Source organism: Pseudorca crassidens, chromosome 2 (genome assembly GCF_039906515.1).
Source record: "Pseudorca crassidens isolate mPseCra1 chromosome 2, mPseCra1.hap1, whole genome shotgun sequence".
Taxonomy (NCBI): Eukaryota; Metazoa; Chordata; class Mammalia; order Artiodactyla; family Delphinidae; genus Pseudorca; species Pseudorca crassidens.
In genome coordinates this window covers 82,374,407-82,401,084 of record NC_090297.1, presented here as the reverse complement: position 1 = coordinate 82,401,084, position 26,678 = coordinate 82,374,407, and the positions used below count along the sequence as shown (strand labels likewise).

Genomic DNA, 26,678 nt, shown 5'->3' with positions numbered 1-26,678 from the left:
AAAGGAAACCATAAACAAAACAAAAAGACAACCTACAGACTGGGAGAAGATGTTTACAAACAATGCAACTGGCAAGGGATTAACTTCCAAACCATACAAACAGGTCGTACAACTCAGTAACAAGAAACAACAACCCAATAAAAAAATGGACAGAAGACCTAAATAGACGTTTATCCAAAGAAGACATACAGATGGCTAATAGGCACATGAAAATATGCTCAACATTGCTAATTATTAGAGAAATGAAAATCAAAACTGCAATGAGGTACCAGTGAGAATGGCCATCATTAAACAGTCTATAAATAAAAATGCTGGAGAGGGTGTGGAGAAAAGAGAACCCTCCTACACTGTTGGTAGGAATGTAAATTTATATAGCCACTATGGACAACAGTATGGAGGTTCCTTAAGAAACTAAAAATAAAGTTGCCATATAATCCAGCAATCCCATTCCTGGGCATATATCTGGAGAAAAATATACTTTGAAAAGATACATGCACCCCAATATTCAAAGCGGCACTATTTACAGTAGCCAAGGCATGGAAGCAACCTACATTTCCATCAACAAATGAATGGATAAAGAAGATGTGGTACGTATATACAGTGGAATAATACTCAGCCATAAAAAAGAAGAAAATAATGCCATTTGCAGTGACATGGATGGACCTAGAGATTGTCATACTGAGTGAAATAAGTCAGACAAAGACAAATATCATATGATATTGCTTATATGTGGAATCTTAAAAAAATGGTACAAATGAACTTATTTACAAAACAAAAATAGACTTACAGACATAGAAAACAAACTTATGATACCAGAAGTGATAACAGGGTGGGGTGGGGAGAGAGAAATTAGGAGTTTGAGGTTAACGTATACACAATACTATGTGTAAAATGGATAAACAACAAAGACCTACTGTATAGCACAGGGAAGTATAGTCAGTATCTTATAATAACCTATAATGGAAAAGAATCTAAAAAAGTATATATATATATATATATATGTGCGTGTGTGTGTGTGTGTGTATGTATGTATGTACACACACATATATAGCTGAATCACTTTGCTGTTCACCAGAAACTAACTCAACATTCTATATCAACTATACTTCAGTTTTCAAAAAAATCTTATTCTTTCTAAGGTCTTTCAACTTGGACTGTCAGAACCTGCATTTGAAACTTAAGTCCAGGAACTAAAAATCCATCAGTAAATGCTGTTGGCTCGACTTTAGAAACAGATTTAGAATCTGATCCCTTGTCACCAACTCTATACAACCTTCCCAGTCCAAGCCTCCTTCTTCTGTCATCATCTCCTACCAGTCTGTTTTCCACACTGTGTTCAGAGAGATCCTTTCAGAATCTAGGTCAGATGGTGTCAACCCTCTGTTCAAATTCTTCAGAAGATGGCAGTGTAGGGAGATCCTGAACTCATCTCCCCTCATAGACAAGTGAGCCTACAGCTACATATGGAACAATTTCCTCTTTAAAAAAAACCTAAAGTCTAGCTGAGTGATGGCTACACATAGGCAAAGGAGAAGAAAAACACATCAAAGTGGGTAGGAGAGTCTAGGTCACAATCTCACCATAAGCTTGGCACAGTGACCCACAACCAGGAGGGATCTCAGAACCCAAAGCTTCTCCATGAGGAACAAAGTATTCAAACCCCACATCAGGCATCCCAACTTTTAAAACATGCACTTGAGATATGAGCCCCCAAAACATCTAATTTTGAAAACCAACAGGGCTCACATCCTGAGACCCACAAGATGGTAGCAATCTAAGAAATGCCACTTAAAGGGCGTATGTGCTCAGACTCACCTGTCCAGGGCCCAGCTTAGAGGCAGCTGATTGAGTCCAGGCTTAAAGTGAAGGAGACTCACCTATTTATACTAAAGTGTTAGCCTGAGGGGCAGGCGTCTAATTTAACACACACATCTGGTAGCCTGCTGGAACACTCTCTGTGGACAAAGACTGGAGGGCACCATCTCTGTGCTCTCCCTTTGCTTGCTCCAGAACACCAGTGTCTCCTGGACAGAAGCCTTTACACATATCTCATGCCCTGATTTTTGTGGCTGCCTCTAAGGAGATACCTCTTCATCTCCTGGCTCTGAAAGCTTGTGTTCCTGGTCACTTGGGACTGTAATAATTGGTGTCACCCAGAAAGGAGCTCATACCCCTATCTGGTGACCTGGTTTTTGTGACTGCTGCCAGGGGACACCTTTATATCTCCTGACTCTGGTGGCCAGTGGGGCTTATGCTAGTGGATCCCACAGGACTGTAATCAATGAAGAAAGAGTTCTTAAACAGCTGTCACCACCAGGGCACAGTAAGAGGCAACAGACTCAGGAGCTAAGCCTTTCTGTGAAGAAGGCCTATTAGCTAATCCTCATGATTGTGTCCTAAGGGATAGGTTTCTAATTAAACATGCATCTCGGGGTTAACTGTAACCCTTTCCAGTCCTCGGAGTGTGGGCACTATCTTTGTGCTCTCCCTTTGCCATGCTCCAGAGTGTCAGTGTCTCCTGGAAGGGATCTTTACATGCATGTGGCACCTGATTTTTGCAGCTGACATCCAGAGGACATCCCTTGATTGCCTGACTCTGAGGCTGGAGTAGCTTGGGTTCTTGGGTTCCATGGACTGTGGCAATCAGAAGGATGGTTCTTGGCAAGCTACCACCCACAGGGCACTGCACAGACAGTGGACTGAGGAATACACACCAATCTTTCTGTGAGGGGCTGCTTTGCTTGTCCTGGATCTTTGGACTGAGGGGAAGGCTTCAGGTTTGGCACATATTTAGTGGCCTACAGAGCTGCTCTCAAGGAACGCAGGCTGTGGATGCCATCTTGGCACTCTCACACTGCTCTACTCCAGCTCACCAGTATCTCCCAGAAAGGAGTTTATGCACTTGTCTGGAGCCTGGATTTTTGTGATTGCCACCCAGGGGACACCTCCAGATCATCTGGCTCTGGTGACCAGTGAGACTTAAGTTTGTGGCCCCTTAGGACTGTATACATTTGAATACTTATAAAAGCTGCTGCCCAAGGGTCTGGCTTCCAATCACCTGGCATCTAGGTGCTGCTGTCCTCCCCTTTGAGACACTGACAGGTCTTAGTACATCCTCAACTACCAGGAGCTATTAAAAATATAATAGGTTGCTTGGACAAACACAGAGGTTTGAGGGACAACTAGAGCTGGGGTAGGGCTGAACAAAAAGTTTCATCTCCTACATCAAGCCACTCCTTCAAGACAGGGAGAAGTGATTGTTTCATTTACTGTATAGAAGCCAACACAGAGAGTCAAGCAAAATGAAGAAACAGAGGGATATGTTACAAATGAAAGAACAAGATAAAACTTAAGAAAAAAAACTTAATGAAATGGAGATAAATAATTTACGTGATAGAAGTTCAAAGTAATGGTCATAAAGCTGCTCACCCAAACTGAGGAGGAATAGATGGACAAGGCAAGAACTTCAACGAAGAGATGGAAAATATAAGAAGGTACCAAATAGAAGTCACAGAGCTGAAGAATGCAATAACTAACTGAAAAATACTCTAGAGGGGCTCAACAAAAGACCAGATGAAGCAGAAGAAAGGATAAGTCAACTGAAAGACAAGGCAATGGAACTCACTCAATTGGAGTAGCAAAAAGAAAAAAGAATTTTAAAAATGTGAAGATAGCTTAAAGGACTTACAGGATAATATCAAACAGACCAACACTTACATTATAGGCCTCCCAGAAGGAGAAGAGAGAAAGGGACAGAAATCTTATTTGAAGAAATAATGGCTGAAAACTTCCCTAACTTGGGGAAGGAAATAGTCATTCAGATCCGGGAAGCCCAGAGAGTTCCAAAACAGATGAACCCAAAGAGACCCACACCAAGACACTTTATAATTAAAATGTCAAAGGCTAAAGACAAGGAGAGAATATTAAAAGGAGCAAGAGAAAATCAACTTGTCATGTACAAGGGAGCCCCTGTAAGACCATCAGCGGATTTTTCAGCACGAACTTTGCAGGCTAGAAGGGAGTAGCACAATATATTCAAAGTACTATAAGAAAACAAAACAAAACAAAAAAACTTCCAGCCAAAAGTCCTCTCTGGCAAAGTTACTATTCAGACTTGAAGGAGAGAGAAAGCATTTTCCACAAGCAAAAGCTAAAGGAGTTCATCATCACTAAACTGGCCTTATAAGAAATGTTAAAGGGACTCCTTTAAGCTGAAAAGGAGGGGTGCTAATTAGTAACATGTGAAAGAATAAATATCACTGGAAAAGTAAATATATAGTAAAGGTAGTAGATTAACTACTTATAAAACTAGTAGGAAGGTTAAAAGACAAAAGTAGTAAAAATAACTGATTACAATAATTTGTTAAGGGATACACAGGGGAAAAGATGTAAAATGTGACATCAAAAACATAAAATGTGGAGGGGAGGGTAAAAATGTTGAGCTTCAGAATGGGATCAACTTAAGTTGTTACCAGCTTAAACTGTTACAGGTATAAGTTTTTACATGTAAGCTTCATGGTAACTACAAAAATCTATAATGAGTACATAAAAGAGAAAGAGAAATGAATCTAACTAAGCATACCACTGAAGAAAGTTCTCAAACCACAAAGAGAATAAAAGAAGAAGAAAGGAACAGAGAGGAGCTACAAAAACAGCAAAAACAATTAACAGAATGGCAATAAGCACATTCCTATCAATAATTACTTTAAATGTAAATGACTAAATTCTTCAATCAAAAGACATAGAGTAACTGAATGGATAAAGAAAAACAACAACAAGACCCATTTATATGCTGCCTACAACAGACACAATTTAGATATAAAGACAAACAAAGACTGAAAATGAAGGGATGGGAAAAAATATTCCTTGGAAATGGAAACCCAAAGTAGCTATTCTTATATCAGACAAATAGACTTCAAAACAAAGACTGTAATAGGAGATGAAGGAAGGCATTACATCATGATAAAGGGGTCAATCCAACAAGAGGGTATAACATTTGTAAATATTTATGCACCCAACATAGAAGCACTAAATATGTAAAGCAAACATTAACAGACCTAAAAGGAGAAATAGACAGAAATATAATAGTAGTGGATTTTAATATCCCACTTACATCAATGGATAGACCATCCAGATGGAAAAGCAATAAAGAAACATTGGCCTTAAACAACATGTTAGACCAGATGGACTTAACAGGTACTTACAGAACATTCCATCTAAAAGCAACAGAATAAACATTTTTCTGAAGAGTACATGGAACATTTCTGACATAGGTCATATGTTAGGCCACAAAACAAGTCTTAAGTTTAAGAGGGTTTAAATCGTATTAAGCAGCTTTTCTGATCACAATGGTATGAAACTAGAAATTAATTATACAAAGAAAACTGGAAAATTAACGAACATATGAAGATTAAACAACATGCTAAAATAACCAATGGGTCAAAGAAGAAATCAGATTAATAAAAAAAATACCTTGTGACAAATAAAAAATGGAAATGTTACATACCAAAATTTATGGAATGCAGCAAAAGCAGTTCTAAGAGGGAAGTTCATAGCAATAAATGCCTACCTCAAGAAACAAGAAAAGTCTCAAATAGACAACCTAACTTTACACCTCAAGAAGCTAGAAAAAGAAGAAAAATAGAAGCCCAAAGTAGAAGGAAGGAAGCAACAAAGATTAGAGCAGAAATAAATGAAATGACTAAAAAGACAATAGGAAAGAGCTGGTTCTTTGAAAGGATAAAATTGACAAAACTTTAGTTAAACTCACCAAGAAAAAAAAGAAAGAAGACTCTTCCAGACACAATTTGCGAGGACAACGTTACCCTGACAGCAAAACCAAACACCACAAGAAAAGAAAACTACAGGCCAGTATCCCTGATGAACAAAGATGGAAAAATCCTCAATAAACATTAGAAAATCAGATTCAGTAATACATTAAAAGGATCATAACGCATGATCAAGTGGCATTTAATCCAGGGATACAAGAATGGTTCAATGTCCACATATCAATCAATGTGATAGACCACATTAACAAAACAAAACATAAAAATCATATGATCATCTCAATAGATGCAGAAAAAGCACTTGACAAAATTCAGCATCCATTTATGATAAAGTCTGTCAGCAAAGTGGGTACATAGAGAACATATCTCAACATAATAAAGGCCATGTATGACAGCCCCACAGCTAACATCATACTCAACAGTGAAAAGCTGAAAGCTTTTCCTCTAAGATCAAGAACAAGACAAGGATGCCCACTCGCCATTTCTATTCAGCATAGTATTGGAAGTCCTAGCCACAGCAATCAGACAAAAAAAGAAATAAAAGGCATCCAAATTGGGAAGGAAGTACAACTGTAACATTTGTAGATGACATTATTTTATATGTAGAAAACCCTAAAGACTCCATCAAAGAAACTGTTAGAACTAATTTAAAAATTCAGTAAAATTGCAGAATACAAATTCCACGCACAAAAATCTCTTGCATTTCTTCACACTAATAATGAACTATTATGAATAACAAAAGGCATTCCTATTACTCAGGAAACTCCAATGGTTTTAGGAGCTCTGTGCCAGGAAATGAGGACAAAGACCAAGTATTATTTTGTATTCTACCACACACCTCAACATATCTTGTTTTGACCTTGGGCAGATGCTTCAAACTCAGTGTGCCTTAATTTCCTTATTGACAAGAATCGTAATACTACCTATCCCCTTGTGTTGTTTTGAAGATTAAATTATTTAGCACATAGAAAGCACTTACAGTTATGTCTGACACAGAAAGAGCATTCAACAAATGTTAGTGATTATCATCATTATTGTTATTATCTGGTAACTGTTGAAAAGGGGTATGCTTGGGACTTCACTGGTGGCACAGTGGTTAAGAATCTGCCTGCCAAAGCAAGGGACACGGGTTTGATCCCTGGTCCGGGAATATCCCACATGCCACAGAGCAACTAAGCCCATGCGCCACAACTACTGAGCCTGCGCTCTAGAGCCCATGCTCTGGAGCAAGAGAAGCCACTGCAATGAGAAGCTTGCGCACCGCAACAAAGAGTAGCCCCTGCTCAATACAACTAGAGGAAGCCCGCACGCAGCAACGAGACCCAACGCAGCCAAAGATAAATAAATAAATAAATTTATATTTTAAAAAATAACAATAGGGCTTCCCTGGTGGCGCAGTGGTTGAGAGTCCACCTGCCGATGCAGGGGACACGGGTTCGTGCCCCGGTCCAGGAAGATCCCACGTGCCGCGGAGCGGCTGGGCCCGTGAGCCATGGCTGCTGAGCCTGCGCGTCTGGAGCCTGTGCTCCGCAACGGGAGAGGCCACGACAGTGAGAGGCCCGCGTACCAAAAAAAAAATAAAATAAAATAAATAACAATAAAATAGAATAAGAATATGTGAAAAAAAAAGGGGGTATGCTTAGATTCTTTTTTCTTAGAAAACTAATGTCAGCCAAGATCATCCGTCTTAGTGTTGCCAGTTTCACCCCCAAAACATGACCTTTTGAATTAAAACATATTAGAAGTAGTCGTCTTGGAGGAAGCATGTGGATAGCCACGTAATGCTTACGAGCTATAAATATCTACAGTTACAATCTGAGGTTCGGGTAGATAAATTCTAGATCTTATACAACTGTGGTAAGGTGGAGCTACTTAGGCTTTTTCTCTTTTTTCGCCTATCTATTTTTAGGGGACTATGGAACCCCACTTCCTTGGTACTTCCTTCTACAAGAGTCTTATTGGCAAGGTGGTGAAGGTAAGTTATTTTTAATTTTTTAATAAAAAAAGTAAAACAAATGTTTGAACTTAGCTCCTTTGGCTCTGCGTGGAATGTGTGTGCATTGTAGCGGTGGCTCTTACGTGAGGTGTGAGATTCCTGATTGGTTAGCTGTCTGCTGAGGGTTCTGCTCCTTGGTGTAGCATCACAGCCTCTGGGAGCCCATATTTTGTGAGTCACTGGACCAGGGTGATGGCTGAGCATTGATAAACCCTTGAGTCCTGGTCGTGCCCAGTAGATTAAAGTACACTCTTAAAAGAAGGCCAGACCACTTCAGGGTGCAAATAAGTTTTGCAACTTCTCAGTTCAAAGCAAACAGATCCAGAGAATCATAGAGGAATCTTTACATTCATCTTCTGCTGCCTCCCCTCATCTGCTTTTTTATTCCTCTCTACTTTTTCAAATATAAATGAATTTATTTTCCCAAAGGAAGGGCCCATCTGGAGGCTGGGGCAGAGCTGTGATCTTCAAGGCAAATACTCCCAGATTCTCTTAGTATTGGTCTTTCCTCTGGTTGGGAAAGAGGGTTAAAAGGACATTTGCCCGGAGTGCATCCTAGATAAAATTTACCTTTCCTCCTGAATAGGATAGGAGGCCAAAGGAGAGTTCTAGAATTGGGGGGAAACCACAGACTCCTGTGAGGTATGAGGAGGCAGAGAAATTCCAGAGCTGAGAGCTGGGGACTCCCCTGGAGCTAGGAGTTTCTGGAAGCAAAGGAAATGCTTTCCAATCTGTTTGTTCCTCACCTACCTGCTCTTTACTTTGTACTATTGGGCCTGGGCCAGGATTTATCCTTTAAGCACTAAGATAGATGTTTGTTTTCTCTAGGCGATTAGCCTAGGACCTTTAAAAGTTTTGGGGTGGGGGGGTTGCCTTTTTTTTAATGGTTCGAACAAACAGCACTTCAACAGCTCAGTTTGTTTTTTCCATTATGTTGGCTTGTCTGTCTTTCTTGTCTATCTATAAACTTTTAAATTTCCACTGTAATAAAATTATAACCCATCATAAATGGGAATTTTCAACACAGAAGTCTGTTCCTGGAATGTTTCTAATTTCAATGAATATCAGGACTTGTGGGCATTTTTTCCCCTCTATAATCTCAGCAGATACGCTGCCTCTAAAAAAAAAAAAAAGAAAAGAGAAATCTTAAGACAAATGTGCTCCTTCAAAAATGAGTCATGCTTTTGCCAACAGAAACCAAATGTTTTTCACCTGTCTCACAGGCTAGACTGAAATAGATTCCTAAATTTCTCTAAAATTAGAAAAGAGGTGAGGTTTTCCACCGAAACCCCTCCTTTCACAGATGAAGACATGGAACCCAAGAGATATCCAGTGTCTTACCCAGTTCCCATTGTTCACTTGGGACAAAATCTGGAACTGGGACATACATTTCCTGGCAAGGAACTCACTCCAGTGACTAGAAGAATATCTCCCCCTGCTATTTTATTATTACACATTAGTGCAGTATGATAGCTAGTAAAGAGATCAAAGGAACTGTGGGCAGTAGATTTAAAGTCCTTCAGAAAAGAGAAGTACTGGAGGGGGCGGGTCCCTGACCACCAGGCCCATTACTTGCCACTCCACCACACAGCCTGCAAATCTCCAGGCAGCGGTGTGGACAGAGAGGCCCTGGTGGGCTGCAGCATTGAAAAGTCCACCCTGCTCATGTATGTGCCCTTGAGGCCAGAGCCTTTAGATGCTTGGCGACAATGGTTTCCTCCTGCCCCTGCTTTCTTCTCTGGCTGGCTTGCTTTTCTGCTTCTCTTCCGCTTTCAGGATGTCCTGATATCCTTTTAAACCAAATGCCAAGTTTACAAAAAGTGCCTCTTTGGGGGTGTGGGGGGAGGTAGGTGTATGTGTGAGTGTGAGAACGTTTGTGTGTTTACACCGCAATTCACAATTTGTGCAAGCCTGTACGTCAACCAGACTCAACTCTGGTATTAATCTCCAAATACATGAATGCCCATAAAAGTAGATTCCTCAGGTAAACGATGTCTCGGTCTGGCTGCCCATCATATCAGCTTGAATGGACTTTTACTCAAGGTTCATCATGACTTTGACATGTTTTGGATTGGAGTGAAAAATACTGTTAACGAGCTAAAGAAAATTAACCCATTTCAAAGTTAATTTTTTGTTAATTTTTTTTTTTTTAATCACAATATCTGACATTGTGGGCTCCTCCTGGCATTTTAAGAGGATGTGTGAAACTCCTGTTACAAAACTCCCTCTGGGCTCAGCGAAGGTTGCCAAATCAGCCAGCTGGGAGGCCCTTCCAGCCACTGCCGGAACTTCACAGTCCCGCAGGTCAGAGGTTGGCAAAGCCTTGCTCGGGGCTTGTCCTGGGAATGCCAACTTGGCCTTCTGAGGGAGCTGTGTTTTCCAGCTATGGTAGGAAACTCTGCTCCGCCTTCTTTTCCCCTCCTTTCCTGCCTTTCCTGATTCTCATGTCTCACCAGGAGAGTAACAGTGGCTTCTGGTTGGTGCAGGGTGTTCAACCAGAGAAGAAAGGGCCTTGGAAAAGACGGAACCCGTAACAGAGGAAATGGAGGACCCAGAACACCCAGAAGGAATAAATGGTAAAAACCTCAATAAAGAATGCAGAACAGAGGCAAGGAAAAGGCTCAGAACACTGCACAGAGCCAGAGTAAAACACCTCGTGACTGGGGTGAAATGGAACCCAGGAAACTGACTGTCTCTGTTGACAAGGGTTAAACCTAATACTTTCTCAAGGGTCCAGCTGCACATGTGCGGAATGAATGGTCCAGCCAGACATGAATGCATATTTCCTGGAGAAAGCAAATCCAAAGTATGTGGTGTGTTTGTGCCCTTGTTAGGCAAACCCCAAGTGAATTGCACAAATGTGCTGACTTCCGAGGATTTAGCAAGAACAATAACTTGGGTCACTAGGTCTTAAAGCGGATATGAGCTATAAGGAAAGACAAAAATAAATGCTCCTGTGCACAGGGGGAAAGAGTCTAAAGGAGCTGACTACATTTCATTCGTGGTTTACAAATCTAGAAGTCCATTCATTCAAGCCATCAAAAGCCTTTCCTGACCATGGAAGTTACCTAATAATTCCTCAACCCATGGACTAAGTTTGCAAGTGTTCCCCTGGCCTTTGCCTCCCTTACCTTCCCTCTTGAACCAGTTCTGTACTTCCCCCCGCACCATGTTCTCTATTCTTTAAGCATATGAATTTCTCTGTGGATACTAAATGCTCTTGCTATCCTCACCCTGGGTTTAGAGAGGCAGCATGGCCTCTGGACTTCACCTGATGTTGCATGAGAGGGTCCAGCCTCCATGCCTCTGGTCCATCCCAGGTGCCATTTCGCAAAGCTGAGGTCAGAGACCTGTGGCTCCTGTGGTTTCCAGTCAGCAGAACTTGTGGGAAGACCCTTCTCCCAGAGTGTAATTCCAAGACCAAAATCAGGGGGTTGGGGGCTGGTCCCACCTCAGTTTTAGGCGAGACCAGGAGGCACAGAGAAAAGAAGCAACGGGATTATTTTTTTTTTTTTTTTTGGCAGGGGAATAAGTGCTCAGAACTACAATATTAAGATGACAAATTAAGTGACGCTGTATAGAGTGAACTAAAGCAGGGAGAGACTGGAGGACAGGCAGAAGTGAACACCAAGTGGACCTCACACCGTAGGGGGGTGTGGAAGTCGAAAAGTGGAGGGACAGAGTTAGAGGGAAAGGAGTGAAGAGTGGACTGTCCCACCCTAACTGGAGAAACTCTGGAGTTCTGAGGAGCAAGAATTCAGTTTCAGTCAGAGTTGGCTCAAAGATGTGAGCCAAGGTGACCAGGAGAACGGCAGCTCCAAGAATGAACACAGGACAGTCTGAAGGAAAATGTTGTTTGGGGAAGAAAATGAGGAGCCTGAGCTGTTACAAGAAACCCATGAGGAAATGCCCAGCAGACTATCCGAAATGAGGACCTGGGATTGAAGGCTGAGCTTAGGGCTAACTCTCCATACAGGCAGTGCGTGCAGTCTGGGTTTGAATCCCAGCTCTGCCACTCATAAGCCACGTGACCTTGATTGGACTCTTGATGTCTCTTGTGTCTTAGGTGTCCTCAGTAATAGAAATGGGCACAGCAATATCTATTCCCCTAGGGCTGTAGTAAGGGTGAAATGAGGAAATCCATGTAAGGCACTTGAAATAATGCCTGGCACAGAGTAACCTTTCAATAAATGTTGGCCACTATTATTACCATTATTAGTCTGTAGTCATCCTTACAAAGGTCATAGCTAAAGCCATGGGGGCAGAAGACAATAGTCTGAAGAAAGAACCTTGGGAAATGTGTACACTAAGGCATTGTTACATCATGTTCATTTTTTCCAACAAGACTGCTTCTTTGAACGTGAGCTCCCAGGCTTGGTTGCCGGGGTGTGTGTGAAGAATCTGGTAAAGATTTTTGAGCACCATGGCAGGCCAGCTGTGGACCGTCTTAACATTACCTTCTATGAAAACCAGATCACCGCGTTTCTCGGTCACAATGGAGCAGGGAAAACCACGACCTTGTGAGTCTCTAATTTTCTGCCTCTCTTCTTCCTCTTTTAGCTTCAGTCTATTCTTGCCCATTGAGTTTTAGTGACAAAAATGTGCCAATATTTGTGTCCCAGGAAGGTGTTAAGTACAATGCAGTTTTCAAAGCTCATTCTCATATATTGTTTTATTTGATCCTCACGTGAAATTGGAGACAGAGGTGGAGTAGTAAGTTTATTGCCCCCTTTGTGCCAGGGAAGTGGACATCCAGAGAGCTGAAGTGACTTTCCCAAGGTCACCAAGTTGTAATGGTTCCCTGGGGGCAAGAGCCTGGTCCTCCCAAAATTGTCTCTTGTCTTTGATGCTGCGAGCCGGCCTCCCTACCCCCAGCCTCCCCAGCGTTGCCGTCATGATGGTGGTGATAAAGTCGTGGCCACCACCATCACATGCCCTCTGTCTGTAGAGCGCTATTTACTTTCAGAGAGCATCCCTTTTCCTACCTATGAGGCTTGGTGGTAGTTCTGGAGAAAGTTAAAAGGGGCTGTGGGGTAACTGCCTGGCAACTGAAAACTAAGTTCAGGGAAGATGAAGGCTCTGCATGGACTCCTCAGGTCAGGAAGCTCCCCTCACTTTTCTAAGGGCCCTGAGTGTCATCTGCTGCGAAGGAAAACAGGGCCAGCTAAGGTTTCCCGAGGAGCAGCAGGGCAGGGAACCCATATGAACGCAGTTGTCAGGTCCTTTGGCTTCTTAGAGAGCCCCAGGAAGGAACAGCTGTGTACACCCTGCATTGGAATGTTCTCTGAGGGCGGTTCAGTGTGAATGGAATGTGGGGCTGGTGCCATTATACTTGGTTCTGTTTCCCTCTAGTGGTCGATCAACAGGCCAGTTCAGAGAGCCTGAGATTGTATCTGGCTCAGGGACAGAGCTGGGAGGGTTAGCTGATTTCTCTCCTTGTTAACTAATATGGTCAGAGAGCCCCAAGCCCTGTTCAGGACCCCAAAGGCAAACACATTACTTCATGAATGTGAAATGCAATGTCCCCTGGTGGCCAGAACACAACGTTCAATAAAAGTAATATAATATTTTTGAGTCTTCCTTTATTCTGGCATTGTTCTAAGTGCTTTACAGGTATTAACTATATTTAATCCTCCCAAAAAAAACCCATGAGGTGGGCGTCGTCATTTCCCATTTTACAAAATAAATCAACATTACTACTGGGCTTTTTATTATTTTGGATCCAAAATTATTGTGGTGATAATTCCCAGGCCTGGGTTCAATCAGTTAATCAACAAATACACGTTGAACGCTTCGGCTTCTCAATAAGACCTTGCCTTTCGTAATGGTGACATCAGGCAAAACTTGGACCCATGGGCTGGATACCTTTAACTGAGCCCCCTACAGCGCCAGGAGCTGTGATGGCTGAGTTGGGGAGGGATCTCCGGCTGCAAGTGAGCATTCTACAGCTGGGAATCAGTGTACACCCATCAGTGCTTGCCTGAAAGAACTAGGAAATAAGTGAAGCAGAGAAGGAAGACAGATGTGCTCATCCTCCTAGGGGCCTGGACGTACACACTGGTGCTAAGCCCCGTACAGGAAACTGTTGCTTCCTGCAGCTGATGATGGTTGGGGTTTAACTGAGGGTCAGAATCACCGACCCTGGGGTGGAGGCTGCTATCCCAAGGCCTTCCTAAAGGCCAGCCTTTCAACCACTGACTCCTGCGTTTGGCAGGTCCATCCTGACGGGTCTGTTGCCACCGACATCCGGGACTGTGCTCATTAGGGGAAAGGACATTGAAACCAGCCTGGATGCTATCCGGCAGAGCCTTGGCATGTGTCCACAGCACAACATCCTGTTCCACCAGTAAGTAGAACAGGAACTGAGACCCTCCCCATGCCCTAACCTCACCTTGCCCTCCAACAACACGTTCTCTAGAGCGCAGCCGAGGGATGCCAGCTCTGGAGGCAGGAGGCAGTACTCTGCTTTGGCTTCCCCCACCTTCGGGGTCCTTTGTCCTGCTTGCAACGAGACATGCATGTGACTGTGCCTCTGGCACTCAGAGCTGAGCTCTTCCTGCTCAGAAGAGTGGTGCTGCTTTCTCTCTGTCAGGGGGGCTGGTCCCGGGGCCCCTTGCTCAGTACTTGCCCAGAAGTCTGGTCCCTTTCAGGGACCAGAGAGGAGACCATCGCTCCTTTTTTCCTCTTCAGCCAGGCATTAAAAACTGACTTTTGAGGAAGCTTTTCAGTTGCTTTTTTCCCAAACTTTTATTTCTTATCTAAAAAGTTATATACAGTCATTGAAGGAAAGAAGGAGGGAAGACGGGAAGGAAGGAAATATAGATTAAAACAAAAAATAAAAGTCACCTGTAATTTCACCAGCCATAGAAAACCACTGTTAACACCTTGATATATAATTTTTCTCTTATACATGTGTAGATATACATATATACTTTAAAATTATAAAGGAGAATAAAACTCTGCATACCATTTTGTAACCTGTTTTTTTAAATGTGATTGCTTTTTTAAACCTAAGATATCATGAACATCTTTTCGTGCTATTACATATTCTTCTATGCAATAAGTTTTAATGTGTACATACTATTCCGTTGTATAATGTGCTATTTCAGCTGTCTTAGATATTTTGGCAGGGTTGGTATTTTGTTTCATTTTCTATTATAAACAACACCATGATGAACATCGTGATTGCTAAATCTTTGTGCTCATCTTTAATTATTTCTATGAGGTAAATTGCTAGAAGTGGAATTGCTGAGCACATTGCCTTTCTCATTGCCCCGTCCCTATAGTCTCACAGTGGCTGAACACATCCTATTCTACGCGCAGCTGAAAGGGAGGTCCTGGGAGGAGGCCCAGCTGGAGATGGAAGCCATGCTGGAGGACACAGGCCTCCACCACAAGAGGAACGAAGAAGCGCAGGATCTCTCAGGTGCTTGGTGTTGGGAAAAGACAGCGCTTCAGATGGCATATCCATGGTTTCCCAGCGCACAGGGCCTTGTGCATCTGCCTGTGTGCATGTGTGTGTATGTGTGTATATTCTTAGGCCTATAACAGGAGAGCTCCTAAGGGTTGGAACATTCTATAAAGTTATTCTGACCATCTAAGACCAACCCACCTCTGGATTATTTCCCACATGAAGCACTATCTTGCAGCAGCCTGGGCTGTATTTGCTCTGATGTTTATGTGTTTGAACTCAAAGGTGAGAACAGTCTTCAAATGGTCTGACCCTAGGAGGCAGGGATTTTCTTTCCTGCATTACGAGGCCTGTGCCACTGGAGTTTTGAACACTGTGTGAATATCTCAGGAGGCAGCATCGAGCTGCTGCTGGATCTAAGGTGCCCTCCTTATGAGGTCAGCCCTGGGCCCTTCTCTTCCAATTGTCCACAGCTCCCGTGACCCTGCCGCCTTGTACCTCTAGGTGGCATGCAGAGGAAGCTGTCCGTTGCCATTGCCTTCGTGGGAGATGCCAAGGTGGTGGTTCTGGATGAGCCCACCTCTGGGGTGGATCCCTACTCGAGGCGCTCCATCTGGGACCTGCTCCTGAAATACCGCTCAGGTAATGGCCACTGTGCATCGCCGGTGCTCTCACTGAGGCTTTATGGGTGCTCTCCACTCTCTCACACCTAGGATTTTGTAAGGGCCACAGCTGTACTCAGACGGGGCTTTATCACTGGCTTGGGGGAGTCTATAAGTTCTAGATGAAGCCTCCTGAGATATTTTGCACAAGTACAAGCAGGGAGTTACTGATGAAGCAGCCTACTTCCCAAAATGCTCTAGAAAGTTCTCTCGACCTGCAGCCCTTCTGTCTGAAACAATTGGAGCAGCTCTAGTGAAATTCCCCCTTGGAAACCAGGTGTGAGGGCAGTGAGCCTGTGTTCAGTGCTGCAGAGGACTGCTGCAGATGGAGATGTCTCAAAGTGTGACATTTCCTCCTCTGTCGTGGCACGTGCAACCAGAGGTACAGATGCAGAAGAGACAGCAAGCAGAGCTAGTGTCCGTAAAAGTGGTGGTGTGGTTCAATCCCGCGGTCGATTTGCCTTCCTGGAATCCTCATTACCATTTTCTTTCAATGACATCTCCAGCTAGTATCAAAGAGAGTGTGTGTGTGTGTGTGTGTGTGTGTGTGTGTTCTTTGCAAAGATGATAAATGCAGTGCTTAATGACCCAGAGAATACACATATAGAACTCAGAAGATGCTGACTGACTATAATAACCATGTCCCATATATGGTGATTTATTTGCATCAGGTCCTATGTCTGATGAAGAAATAATCCGTGAAACAGTGCTTTACAATATGCAGGATGCTAAAAACGTTAGCTGTTTTCGTTTTTATTCTAATATTCTAGACTTTATTGCAGAAAACTTGTTTTTATTTATTAACTCCCAGTTTTTGCAACCCATATAATGGGAAGCTTGCCATACATCCTCTCCCATCCACACCTGGCCCAGGCCTGCCTGGTGATTCCCCTGACCCCTGCCCTTGCAGGCAGAACCATCATCATGTCCACTCACCACATGGACGAGGCCGACATCCTCGGGGACCGCATCGCCATCATAGCCCGGGGACGACTCTACTGCTCCGGCACACCGCTCTTCCTAAAGAACTGCTTTGGCACAGGCTTCTACTTAACCTTGGTGCGCAAGATGAAGACCATCCAGGGCCAAGGAGGAGGCTGTAAGGTTTGTGTCTGTCCAGGGAAAGAGCCTGTCCTGGGTGAGAAGGAACGCACAGTGTGGTGCTGTCCTTCTGGACTTCTACCTAAATCAGACTCCAGCCAGCAGAACTGACCTCTTTGTTTCTGGAACCATTTGTAGATTTTGATAAAAGGGCGTTTTGAACTCTCCTGCAGAGATGCTTTACCCCAAATAAAACAACTAGTTTTAAACGACCTCTGATTATTATAGGCCAGAATCCTAAACTGCACACGTGGTTTGGTGCAACATAGAAGGGAGTGACTTATTCTGCGAGGTTACACTAATTAAAGGACAGTAGTTGTTTAAGTTCCTTTTTTCATTCCAACATTTATGTTCCCTAATTAAACCCAAATTTCATTGGTAAATGAAAGCTAAGAAAAAGATTTCCTGATAACTATAACCTGAAAATGGTGAAGTGAAAAAATACCAACCAGCAGAGACCAACTCAGCATGTTAGGAGCCCCAGGTTCAGGTCTGGGCTGCAAGGTGAACAAACTGTGTCATCCTAGGGAAATTCCTTAATTCCTCATTGTTGTGGGGTATTTTCCACATAGAAAATGAAACTGATAATTGCCTCTCTGCTTCTTGGGGATGTGGTGAAGATAAGTGAGATAAAGTATTATAAATGTGCTTTGGGCTCATTGAGAAAGGCATTGCTCACATTCAAGTTGTTTTGTCATGCTTATTTTATTGTAGCATTATTTATGCCTCTGGCCCCTGTAGTTTAAGCGTCTGGCTGCTTCTGGGTTTTCCAGTCCTGGATAGACTTCCACAGCCCAGCATGCATCCCTGGGGAGGGAAAAGCAGAATGTCTTGCACGGGCCAACCTATAGCTTTCACATAAGTAATGACAAGCCAAAGGGGTCCTTCAAGGTTCTCTCTGTGCCTGATTCACACACTCTGCAGAACAAAATCAAACAGCCACAGCTTCAAAATGTTCAGATGAAGTGATTAAAACAGTGAAGAAAAATGTGCTGACTACACTTGGCGTGAGAAACAAAGCATGGTGGTGACTTCAACGAGCATCAGGGAGATGCTGTAGAAGTGACTGACGTCCATCTGTTGTAGGGGACCTGCAGCTGTGCGTCTAAGGGTTTCTCCATCAGGTGTCCATCCTGCGTCGATGAGATAACTCCAGAACAAGTCTTGGACGGTAAGGACTCAGGCAGACTGTACCTCAGTTCTTGTCTGGCGATCATCTCTGGGTATTGTTGGGTGTGTCCGGCTGTCGTGCATTTCAGTGGGAGCAAATAGAACACTCTGTGTGTTTCTCAAGCCCACAGTCATGCAATTGCTCATCTTCTTCTTTGAGTTTTTTCTCCTCCTCCGTTCCCAGAGGGATGTTAAAGTCATGGACCTAAGGGCCCTCTCCTTTTAATGACGAATCCAGTCTTTGTTCACTCCTTGCCCTTGTCCATAGTAAGCCTCTACTCCTGGAGTCCTCCTGCCTGGCTCCAAGCCACATTCCTCAGTGTCTGGAGAAGACGGGTTCTAAAGGTGCCAGCTGGAGCCCTACAGTGGAGCCACGGCGATGCACAGCCCTCATCGTGCACTTTTCCAGAGAGTCAGTTTGCACGGTGTAGATGCCAAATCTGAGGAATATTGCACATCCCTGTTACACGCCCAGCTTTCCTCTCAGTTTCCAAGTTTCCCAGTGGTTCTTGCTTGGATTAGAGTGTGTCAGACCTCATAAGGGGTGCCTCCACTCCAGGAAGATGCCAAAGAGAGGCTCTCGCTGTGGAAGCACTCATCGTGCAGGACCTGACCTCCTGCCCTAGAATGCTTGTCAGCAGTTCTTTCCACTCTCCTTGAGTGCTTGCCTCTCATCCTTTCCCCGGGGCGTCTTCACAATTTGAATACCACACTTCCCATATTCCTAAGTACGAGCAAAACTAAACCTATGTACTGATCCAAGTTAATGAAGGAGGAAAATAGCTGCTTATCAAAGAAAAGACAAAGTTTCCTACTTAGCACAAATATTTTTCTAACTAAAATCTGGTGAAACAAGAAAACGAGACAATATTTATGCACCACGCTTAAAAGCTGAGGCAAAATGCCCAGAGGTGCATCATATTTACTCTCCCACCCTCTCTTTGCACTGACAGAACCTGTGGTGAACGTGAACACATCTTTTTAGAACATTTCTGTGTCTTTTTCCTAGTCTGCCTTGCCATGGGCCCCTCCCTGCTTTCTGAATAATTTTTTTTAAAAGAATACATTTAATTACTGTGTGTGCCAAAGTTAAGGTGGAAACAGAGCCTGCTGGCTGAGGTGAATTTTTTAAATATTACTTTATTTCTAAATAAAAGTTTATTTTCTTTGAATAGAAGAGAGATGCTGTGAAGGGTGGGAAGCACAGTAAGTAGTTATACCCGAAATAAGAGAAGGAAGATCGTTTCAATCCCCATTAGCTCCTTGGAAGGCTTTTCACACACACACACCCACATACCACACACACTCGCAGACCTCCCTGCCAGACGCTGAAAGCCCTGCTGCCCTGAAGGACTGCTGCTGGAAAGGCTGACACACACGTCTAAGACACAATTCCTGGGAATCCAGCAGCTTCAGGTTCGATTTCCTTCCTAAGAGAACAATGAACGTGACCCCTAGAGAGCTGTTAGGGCAGAGCTGCTTCCTCCCGTGAGGAGCCCTCCGGCCCCAGCATGAAGTCATCTCAGAGCTGAAGACAATTGAGTCTAATTTGCATATTTGACTTAAAACAAGCCTTCCAGTCCAGCTAGGCAGAAGGATTTGGGTTGAAAGCTGTGAAATCCCTCCACATGAGTCATTTCTAAAACAAAGAAGGAAAAGAACTCATTGGGTGATCCTGACTCTGAGAGGATGGCTTGCAGAAACACACAAGACCTGGGCTCTGAGTCCCCAGAATCCCTTCCCCTTTGACCTGCCTCTCAAGACAGTGTGCTAGGGAATTGTCTCTTTAAATGCATGCTTTAAATTTTTTAATTAGATTTTTAATTTTAAAGTAACACATGCTCATGCATAAAATTCAATTCTGATGGTATGAGTGTATCAGGTGAATACTTGATACTGGACACTTCCCCACACCCCATGCTGTGCTTCCTGTACTCCATCCCATGGTCCATTTCCACAGCTTCTCAACCCCCTTCTGCATTTCCTGTGAGGTGGGGATTAAGGGTTTTGTTTGTTTGTTTGTTTGAGGAGGCAGATGCAATCCCAGGGGAAATGGTGCAGGCCTCCCAAAAGTTAGACCAGGCCTGGGTGTGTGATTTAGGAAGGGGAGTTCTCACCCAGCTTGGTCACCAAGGCCGAGTGTGCATATTGGGCAAGTCCCCTATACCTTGGGCCAGACCAAAAAATGAAAGCAGTTTTGACTCTCTCAGGCTTGTGGTGATTAAGAACGAACAACGTTGATGACAAGAGCTTTCTTACTTGAGATGATGTTCGTGGTAACAATAGCAGCTAACACTCATCTATGGACCGGGCACATCATTCTCAGTGTTCAATGCATATTAACGCATCCAAGCCTCACAAATCACAATGAAGTGGGTGCCATTATTTTCCCCTTTACGCAGATGAAGAAACAAGGGTATGACTTGCCTAACGTTGCATAGCTTGTAAAGAACAGAACATTTGATTGAACAAAGGAGAAAACTGGCACAGGAGTGTTACATGAGCTCCCCAAGGTTACACAGCTAGTTGGGGGGTGGGGTGTTGGCTTCCATCTCCATCTCCCTTTCAGTGCTCGTCACAGGGCCAGCTAAGCTATAAACAGACATGACGGAGCGCTATTCCTCTGCAAGAATCACTACCGAGAAAGGAAATGCCCTTTTCTCAAATGGCAGGCAGAAGAAAGTAGGGGACCTGGGCAAGTTCACAGTCTTCCAGGTTCTGGAAAGCAGAATTGATGTCAGCCTTTCTTCTTGTCTTAGGGGATGTGAATGAGCTGATGGATATGGTTTGCCACCATGTTCCGGAGGCGAAGCTGGTGGAATGTGTTGGTCAAGAGCTCATCTTCCTTCTTCCAAATAAGAATTTCAAGCAGAGGGCATACGCCAGCCTTTTCAGAGAGCTGGAGGAGACCCTGGGTGACCTGGGGCTCAGCAGTTTTGGAATTTCTGACACTCCCCTGGAAGAGGTAAGGCAGAGATTCCAGGTGGTTGCTGTCAGGTACCAGAAGAGGTGGTTCTTTGCCAAAGTCTAACACAAAAGTCTAGAAGGGAAATTCTGTAAAGGCAAAAAGCCGTAATTCCTCACCCAAGCGTAGCAACTATCTTCATTTTTGGCTCATTTCCTCCTGCCTTTGTCCATACGCACACATATTTTACATAGTTGTGGTCACCATATACATACACTTTTGTATTTATAGAAGACTCTTTTAGACAAAGAGTCGTAATGTATTTTCTTCCTATGATGAAGCAATCCCCAACAGAATTGAGCTTGGGTTAGATTTTTCTGAGAGTGGGAATGCCTAAACCAAATTCTCTCTTTTTTCCTTCTTGACAGATTTTTCTGAAGGTCACGGAGGATTGTGAGTCAAGACCTCTGTTTGCTGGTATGGCGCCCGAGTGTGGAGTTTGTTCCCTTACCACACCCACGAGCTCTATCTTGAAAGCCTAAGGAAAAGTGCATAAAACAACAAGCAGGGAAACACTCCTCCATCGCCTTCATCTGACCCCAAAGTAACAGGCATTTTGCACTCTCAGTTCCTTTGGTTGACAAAGGAAAGACAAATGGAATTAGATCTGGGTGGGAAGACTCTAGACGAAATCAGGATTCTTAAGGAGGGCAGGCTGGGAGCTTCGCCACCCCCAAGCTTCTCACCCTTCCTGGTCTCCTGTTCCTGCCACATCACCATCCTCATCTCCTAGTCTTATCTCTGCCAGGCCTCTGATCCACTCCTGCTTGCATGAGTGACAGCTCGCAGAGTTCTTAGAGATAATGGTGACAGTAAATACAACCCAGATGCCAGCTAGGACCTCCTGGCCTCTTTGAGATGGAGATAAAGTTATTCTGAGCCCTCATTTAGTGCACTGCGGAGCTTCGAAACTGGGGGGACCATAATTGCTGTGGATTCTGGGGGTTTCTCTTCCATATGTGTGAGCCCGGCCACCAACCATCCCCTTCCGTGATTTCTACCAAATCTCAGAGCCACACAAAGCACTCATGAGTGCAGTGGATTTTACTGTGGAGGGTGGAGGTTGGGGAGATGGACATGCAGGAGAGCTTACCTGCCGCAACACAGGCCACTTCTGATAGAACAGCAGGTATCCACCCACTCTGATAAAATGCTCTCCCTGGCTTCTCCCTTCCCATTCCATTTTCCTCTCTTCTGGTCAGAGGCAAAGCTGAGGCAATTCTCATTTGCTGTCTTGGGCACCTGCCATTGGTGCCCAATGGTGATATGTTACACTTTCTACCGGTGTAACATATCACAGTATTTTCGTGTGCAAAGACTGTTTCCTCTTCGTTAGTTTCCGGTGCTAGCTCTATGTCACGGTTTTCATCTTGCTTTGTAAGTGATCCCAGCTATGCCTAGAACTAACAGTAGTCAAATATATCAGCCCACACATGTGCCGTGACCCAGTTAGGCTGTGTGGCAGCCAGAAGAGGTGGCCATCCAGGCAGAGTGGGGAGAAAGGTGCAGTGCTCTGGAGGGGGTGGGAGCAGCTCACCACAGGGCCCAGGTCTTCTTTCCAGCTTTGTAGACACAGGAATTAAATTCCCTCAGCTCACCGAAGGGCAAAAACTTACATTAACCAAAACCAGAATGAAAACATGCTAATTTATATTAGAAGCTATGATGGATTCAAGAATCAGGGCCTTTAATCTGCACAGAATGCTCCTTCTTAATAATTAGGTCCTGGGACTTCCCTGGTGGCGCAGTGGTTAAGAATCTGCCTGCCAGTGAAGGGAACACGGGTTCAATCCCTGGTCCAGGAAGATCCCACATGCTGTGGAGCAACTAAGCCTGTGCACCACAACTACTGAGTCTGTGTGCCGCAACTACTGAAGCCCGCACACCTAGAGCCCGTGCTCCGCAACAAGAGAAGCCACTGCAAAGGGAAGCCCGCGCACCGCAATGAAGAGTAGCCCCGATCGCCGCAACTAGAGAAAGCCTGCGCGCAGCAGCGAAGACCCAACACAGCCAATAAATAAATAAATAAATAATTAGGTCCTTTTAGAAGAATAAATTACACATCAGAAGACTGATCATTCTGGACACAGAATAGAATGTTCGAAAGAGACAGTCAAGGGTAGGGATTAAGAGCATAGCCTCTAGAGTGAAGCAGACCAAACATCAAACCTGAGCTCTGTAATTTGCTAATTGAGTGGCTTTGGGTAAATACTTAGCCTCTTTTTTTGTTTATGAGAACTCTTAAGATTCAATCCCTTAACAACTTCTATGTATAACATGCTGCAGTGTTAATTTTATCATGTTGTACATTACATCCCTAGTACTTATTAATACTTAGTTTCTTTGTACATCAGTTTCCTCATATGCAAAATGGGGATGATAATAGTATCCACCTTTTAAGGTTATTAAGAGAATTAAATGAGCTAAAACATACCAAGTCTTAACACAGTATGCAATTTCTGGTTATGATTCAGCAGCACCCTAATCTCAACACTTACAAATATCTCTTACGTCAAACTCAGCCCTAATTTATACTTTACAAAGGGCTAAGTATCCGTTGTTTTATTTGATTGTCACTATAACCTCGTGAGGCTGGTAGGGCAGGGATTGACCCCATCTGGGGAAACTGAGCTCATGTAAGTTGGATGACTTGCCTTAAAGTCACACAGGCTTTTGAGTCTTATTATTCCCTGGTCTCAGCTCTCAAATCTAGGACCCTCAGTTATACACTCCCACTGTCTCCCATTTTTCAGGTGGCTAATTGTATTTGTTTTGAATAGGCTCCATTTTAGAGGATGGCATTTTTCTGATCTTGTCTTCAGAGTCTGAAGGAGCCTGTGGCTGTCTATGGAGTCATACATTACATGGTACCAAGAGGGTCCAAGCCATTTCTGAAGGGTGGCTCACTGCCAGTGGCCTCTGGAGGGCAGCAGAAAGCCAGAGACAAACAGACCTGAAGCCCTCAACTCTGGTCTGGACCGTGGACTGCAGTCTGGTTGGGGCATCAGGGAGAGAGCAAAGCTCAGAGGATAGACACGAGGACAGGCAGCAGCAATCTTACCAGAGGGAGGGCCATCCACAACAGACATCAGATCTGAGCCCAGATCAAGAGAAAGGACGTGGAGATGGGACTCTGGTGCCAGGTAGTCAATGAGCCTGCAGAAGTTCTCCACCCTCTGAGTAGCAGGCTTGGTACACTGCAGGTGCCCGTGAACATTAGCTGAAAGGATGACTCAGCTGACCCAGCTCCCTTTGCAGCTGCCCTTGTCCTGGGAGACTTTAGGAGAAAGCAGCTAGGGGCAACTAGCCATCCTCTAGGCCCTCTATGTCCAACAACATATTCTGCAAATAAATATTACTCAGTGATGATAAACTATAGCTTCAACATAACAGATGACTTAAAATGGTTTATAAAACACATTTATGTGTGTTAGCTCATTTAATCTTCATGAAAACCTTTTTCTTGTTTTCATTTTACAGATGAGAAAGCTCAGATTCAGACAGGTTGAGTCACTTAGCCAAATTTGAACATCTAGTAAGAGTCAGGATTCAAACCCAGGTCTCCTAACTCCTAGTCATTGCTCTTTCCACTACTTCTCGGTGACCTCTAAAAATTTAGAAAGAACCAAATCAACTGTGACTTTTACTTTTTTTATGTACACAGGTTATACATGAATATATTTTGTTGTTAAATTCAAATAGTACAAAAAACACTAACCCTTCCCACTTCATCCCATGCCCTTTTCCAGCTCTGCCCCTGAAGCTGTAACCTTTTTTAACAATTGACAGGTATTCTTTCAGAGCTTTGCACATGTGTACACATTGTGGGTGTATGTGTATACATAAAATATGTTTCTTTGCATATGATAAATATGCTGTCTAACACAAATATGGTCTTATTACACATATTGTTCTGCACCTTTGTTTTTTGGTTTTTTTTTTTTACTTATATGTGTCAGACCTCTCTGTCTTGTTCCCTTTAACGACTGTAGAGAATTTTAAAACAATTTCAGGCAATTCTGTCTATAGATGTTTTTTTGTTTTTTGTTTTTTTTATATATATATATATATTTTTTAAGAAGATGTTGGGGGTAGGAGTTTATTAATTTATTTATTTATTTTTGCTGTGTTGGGTCTTCGTTTCTGTGCGAGGGCTTTCTCTAGTTGCGGCAAGCGGGGGCCACTCTTCATCGCGGTGCGCGTGCCTCTCACTATCGCAGCCTCTCTTGTTGCGGAGCACAGGCTCCAGACGCGCAGGCTCAGCAGTTGTGGCTCACGGGCCTAGTTGCTCCGCGGCATGTGGGATCCTCCCAGACCAGGGCTCGAACCCATGTCCCCTGCATCAGCAGGCAGATTCTCAACCACTGCGCCACCAGGGAAGCCCTGTCTATAGATGTTTTATATCAGAAAATAGAATTTTAAAAAGTTTATTAACCTTCCTGGCCTGATATTTTGTTGCTGACTTAAATGAAGGGAAAATTTACACAGTAAGAAAACAGTGATCTTGTGAATGTTTTTCTAAACTATTAATTCCATCTCCCAAACCAGGCGGCACTCAGCAGAAAAGAGAAAACATCAGTCTTCAACACCCCTGTTTGGGTTCTAGCAGCAAGGCCAGACAGACCCCACAGGGCTCCGACGGCCACCCCACGGAGCCCGCTGCTCCCCCGGAGCAGGATGGGCACAGCCAACTTAACACGGGAGTGCAGCTGGCCCTCCAGCACGTGCAGGCGCTGCTGGTCAAGCGGTTCCACCACACTGTCCGCAGCTACAAAGACTTCCTGGCCCAGGTATTACTGCAGTCTTTGGCTGTGCCTGTTTGTTGGTGGTCACGCCTACCAGACCTCTCCCAGCCTCCCCATCCTCTCTCAGGCTTTCTGGTGCACATGGGGTCAGACACTGCGATGGGCACCCTCTTTGAGTTCTGTCAGCTTTGTTTCCTCCCTGCCAACCTTTGTTTCTTTTTGGTAACACAAAGCTTCTTTGTAAGTACTCTACCTCACTTAGCAGAGAAAATAGAATAAGAGTGGATATGTTAATACTGCTTTTATTTTTATAGGGGAGGGTGAAGTCATGTTTTCATTCATTTTTTTGCAGTGACCTTGCATATCAAGGTCATTGTCCGCTTTTTCTTTTTATACTTTTTGTTCAGAAACAGAAACTCTGGTTCACCTCTGGCTGAGCATTGGCCTACTTCAGGGTTCAGTGTTGACCTGCTTCAACCACCCTTCAAAGGTTACCAGAACATTCTGTGTTCTCCTTCACAACCTGCCTTTGCACATCCTCCCATCATGTTCCCCAGAAGACTGACCTTCTCCATCAGGGCCCAGTTATGAGGCTGCTGGATAAATGTTTAAAAGAGTGTGTGTGTGTGTGTGTGTATGTGTATGTGTGTATGTGTAACATACCACATACCACAGCCCAAGTTACCATGTTTATTTTCCCACAGATTGTGCTCCCGGCCACTTTTGTGTTTCTGGCTCTGATGCTTTCCATCATCATCCCTCCTTTTGGCGAATATCCTGCTTTGACCCTTCACCCCTGGATATATGGGCAGCAGTATACCTTCTTCAGGTGTGTAGACTCA

At 43.9% G+C, this 26,678-nt stretch overlaps 1 protein-coding gene across 2 annotated transcripts in view; it reads left to right on the top strand.

Annotated features, from left to right (window-relative positions):
- The window catches only part of ABCA4 (ATP binding cassette subfamily A member 4), a 143,739-nt gene that overhangs the window by 83,205 nt on the left and 33,856 nt on the right, over window positions 1-26,678 (top strand). For both annotated transcript variants that reach the window (XM_067726958.1, XM_067726959.1), the window contains 12 exons: window positions 7,696-7,761; window positions 10,269-10,358; window positions 12,128-12,302; window positions 13,997-14,128; window positions 15,069-15,208; window positions 15,698-15,835; window positions 16,766-16,959; window positions 18,043-18,127; window positions 20,886-21,091; window positions 21,460-21,508; window positions 25,640-25,881; window positions 26,541-26,665. In XM_067726958.1, coding sequence (XP_067583059.1) covers window positions 7,696-7,761; window positions 10,269-10,358; window positions 12,128-12,302; window positions 13,997-14,128; window positions 15,069-15,208; window positions 15,698-15,835; window positions 16,766-16,959; window positions 18,043-18,127; window positions 20,886-21,091; window positions 21,460-21,508; window positions 25,640-25,881; window positions 26,541-26,665 — 1,642 coding nt within the window. The remainder of the gene's footprint in view (window positions 1-7,695; window positions 7,762-10,268; window positions 10,359-12,127; window positions 12,303-13,996; window positions 14,129-15,068; window positions 15,209-15,697; window positions 15,836-16,765; window positions 16,960-18,042; window positions 18,128-20,885; window positions 21,092-21,459; window positions 21,509-25,639; window positions 25,882-26,540; window positions 26,666-26,678) is intronic.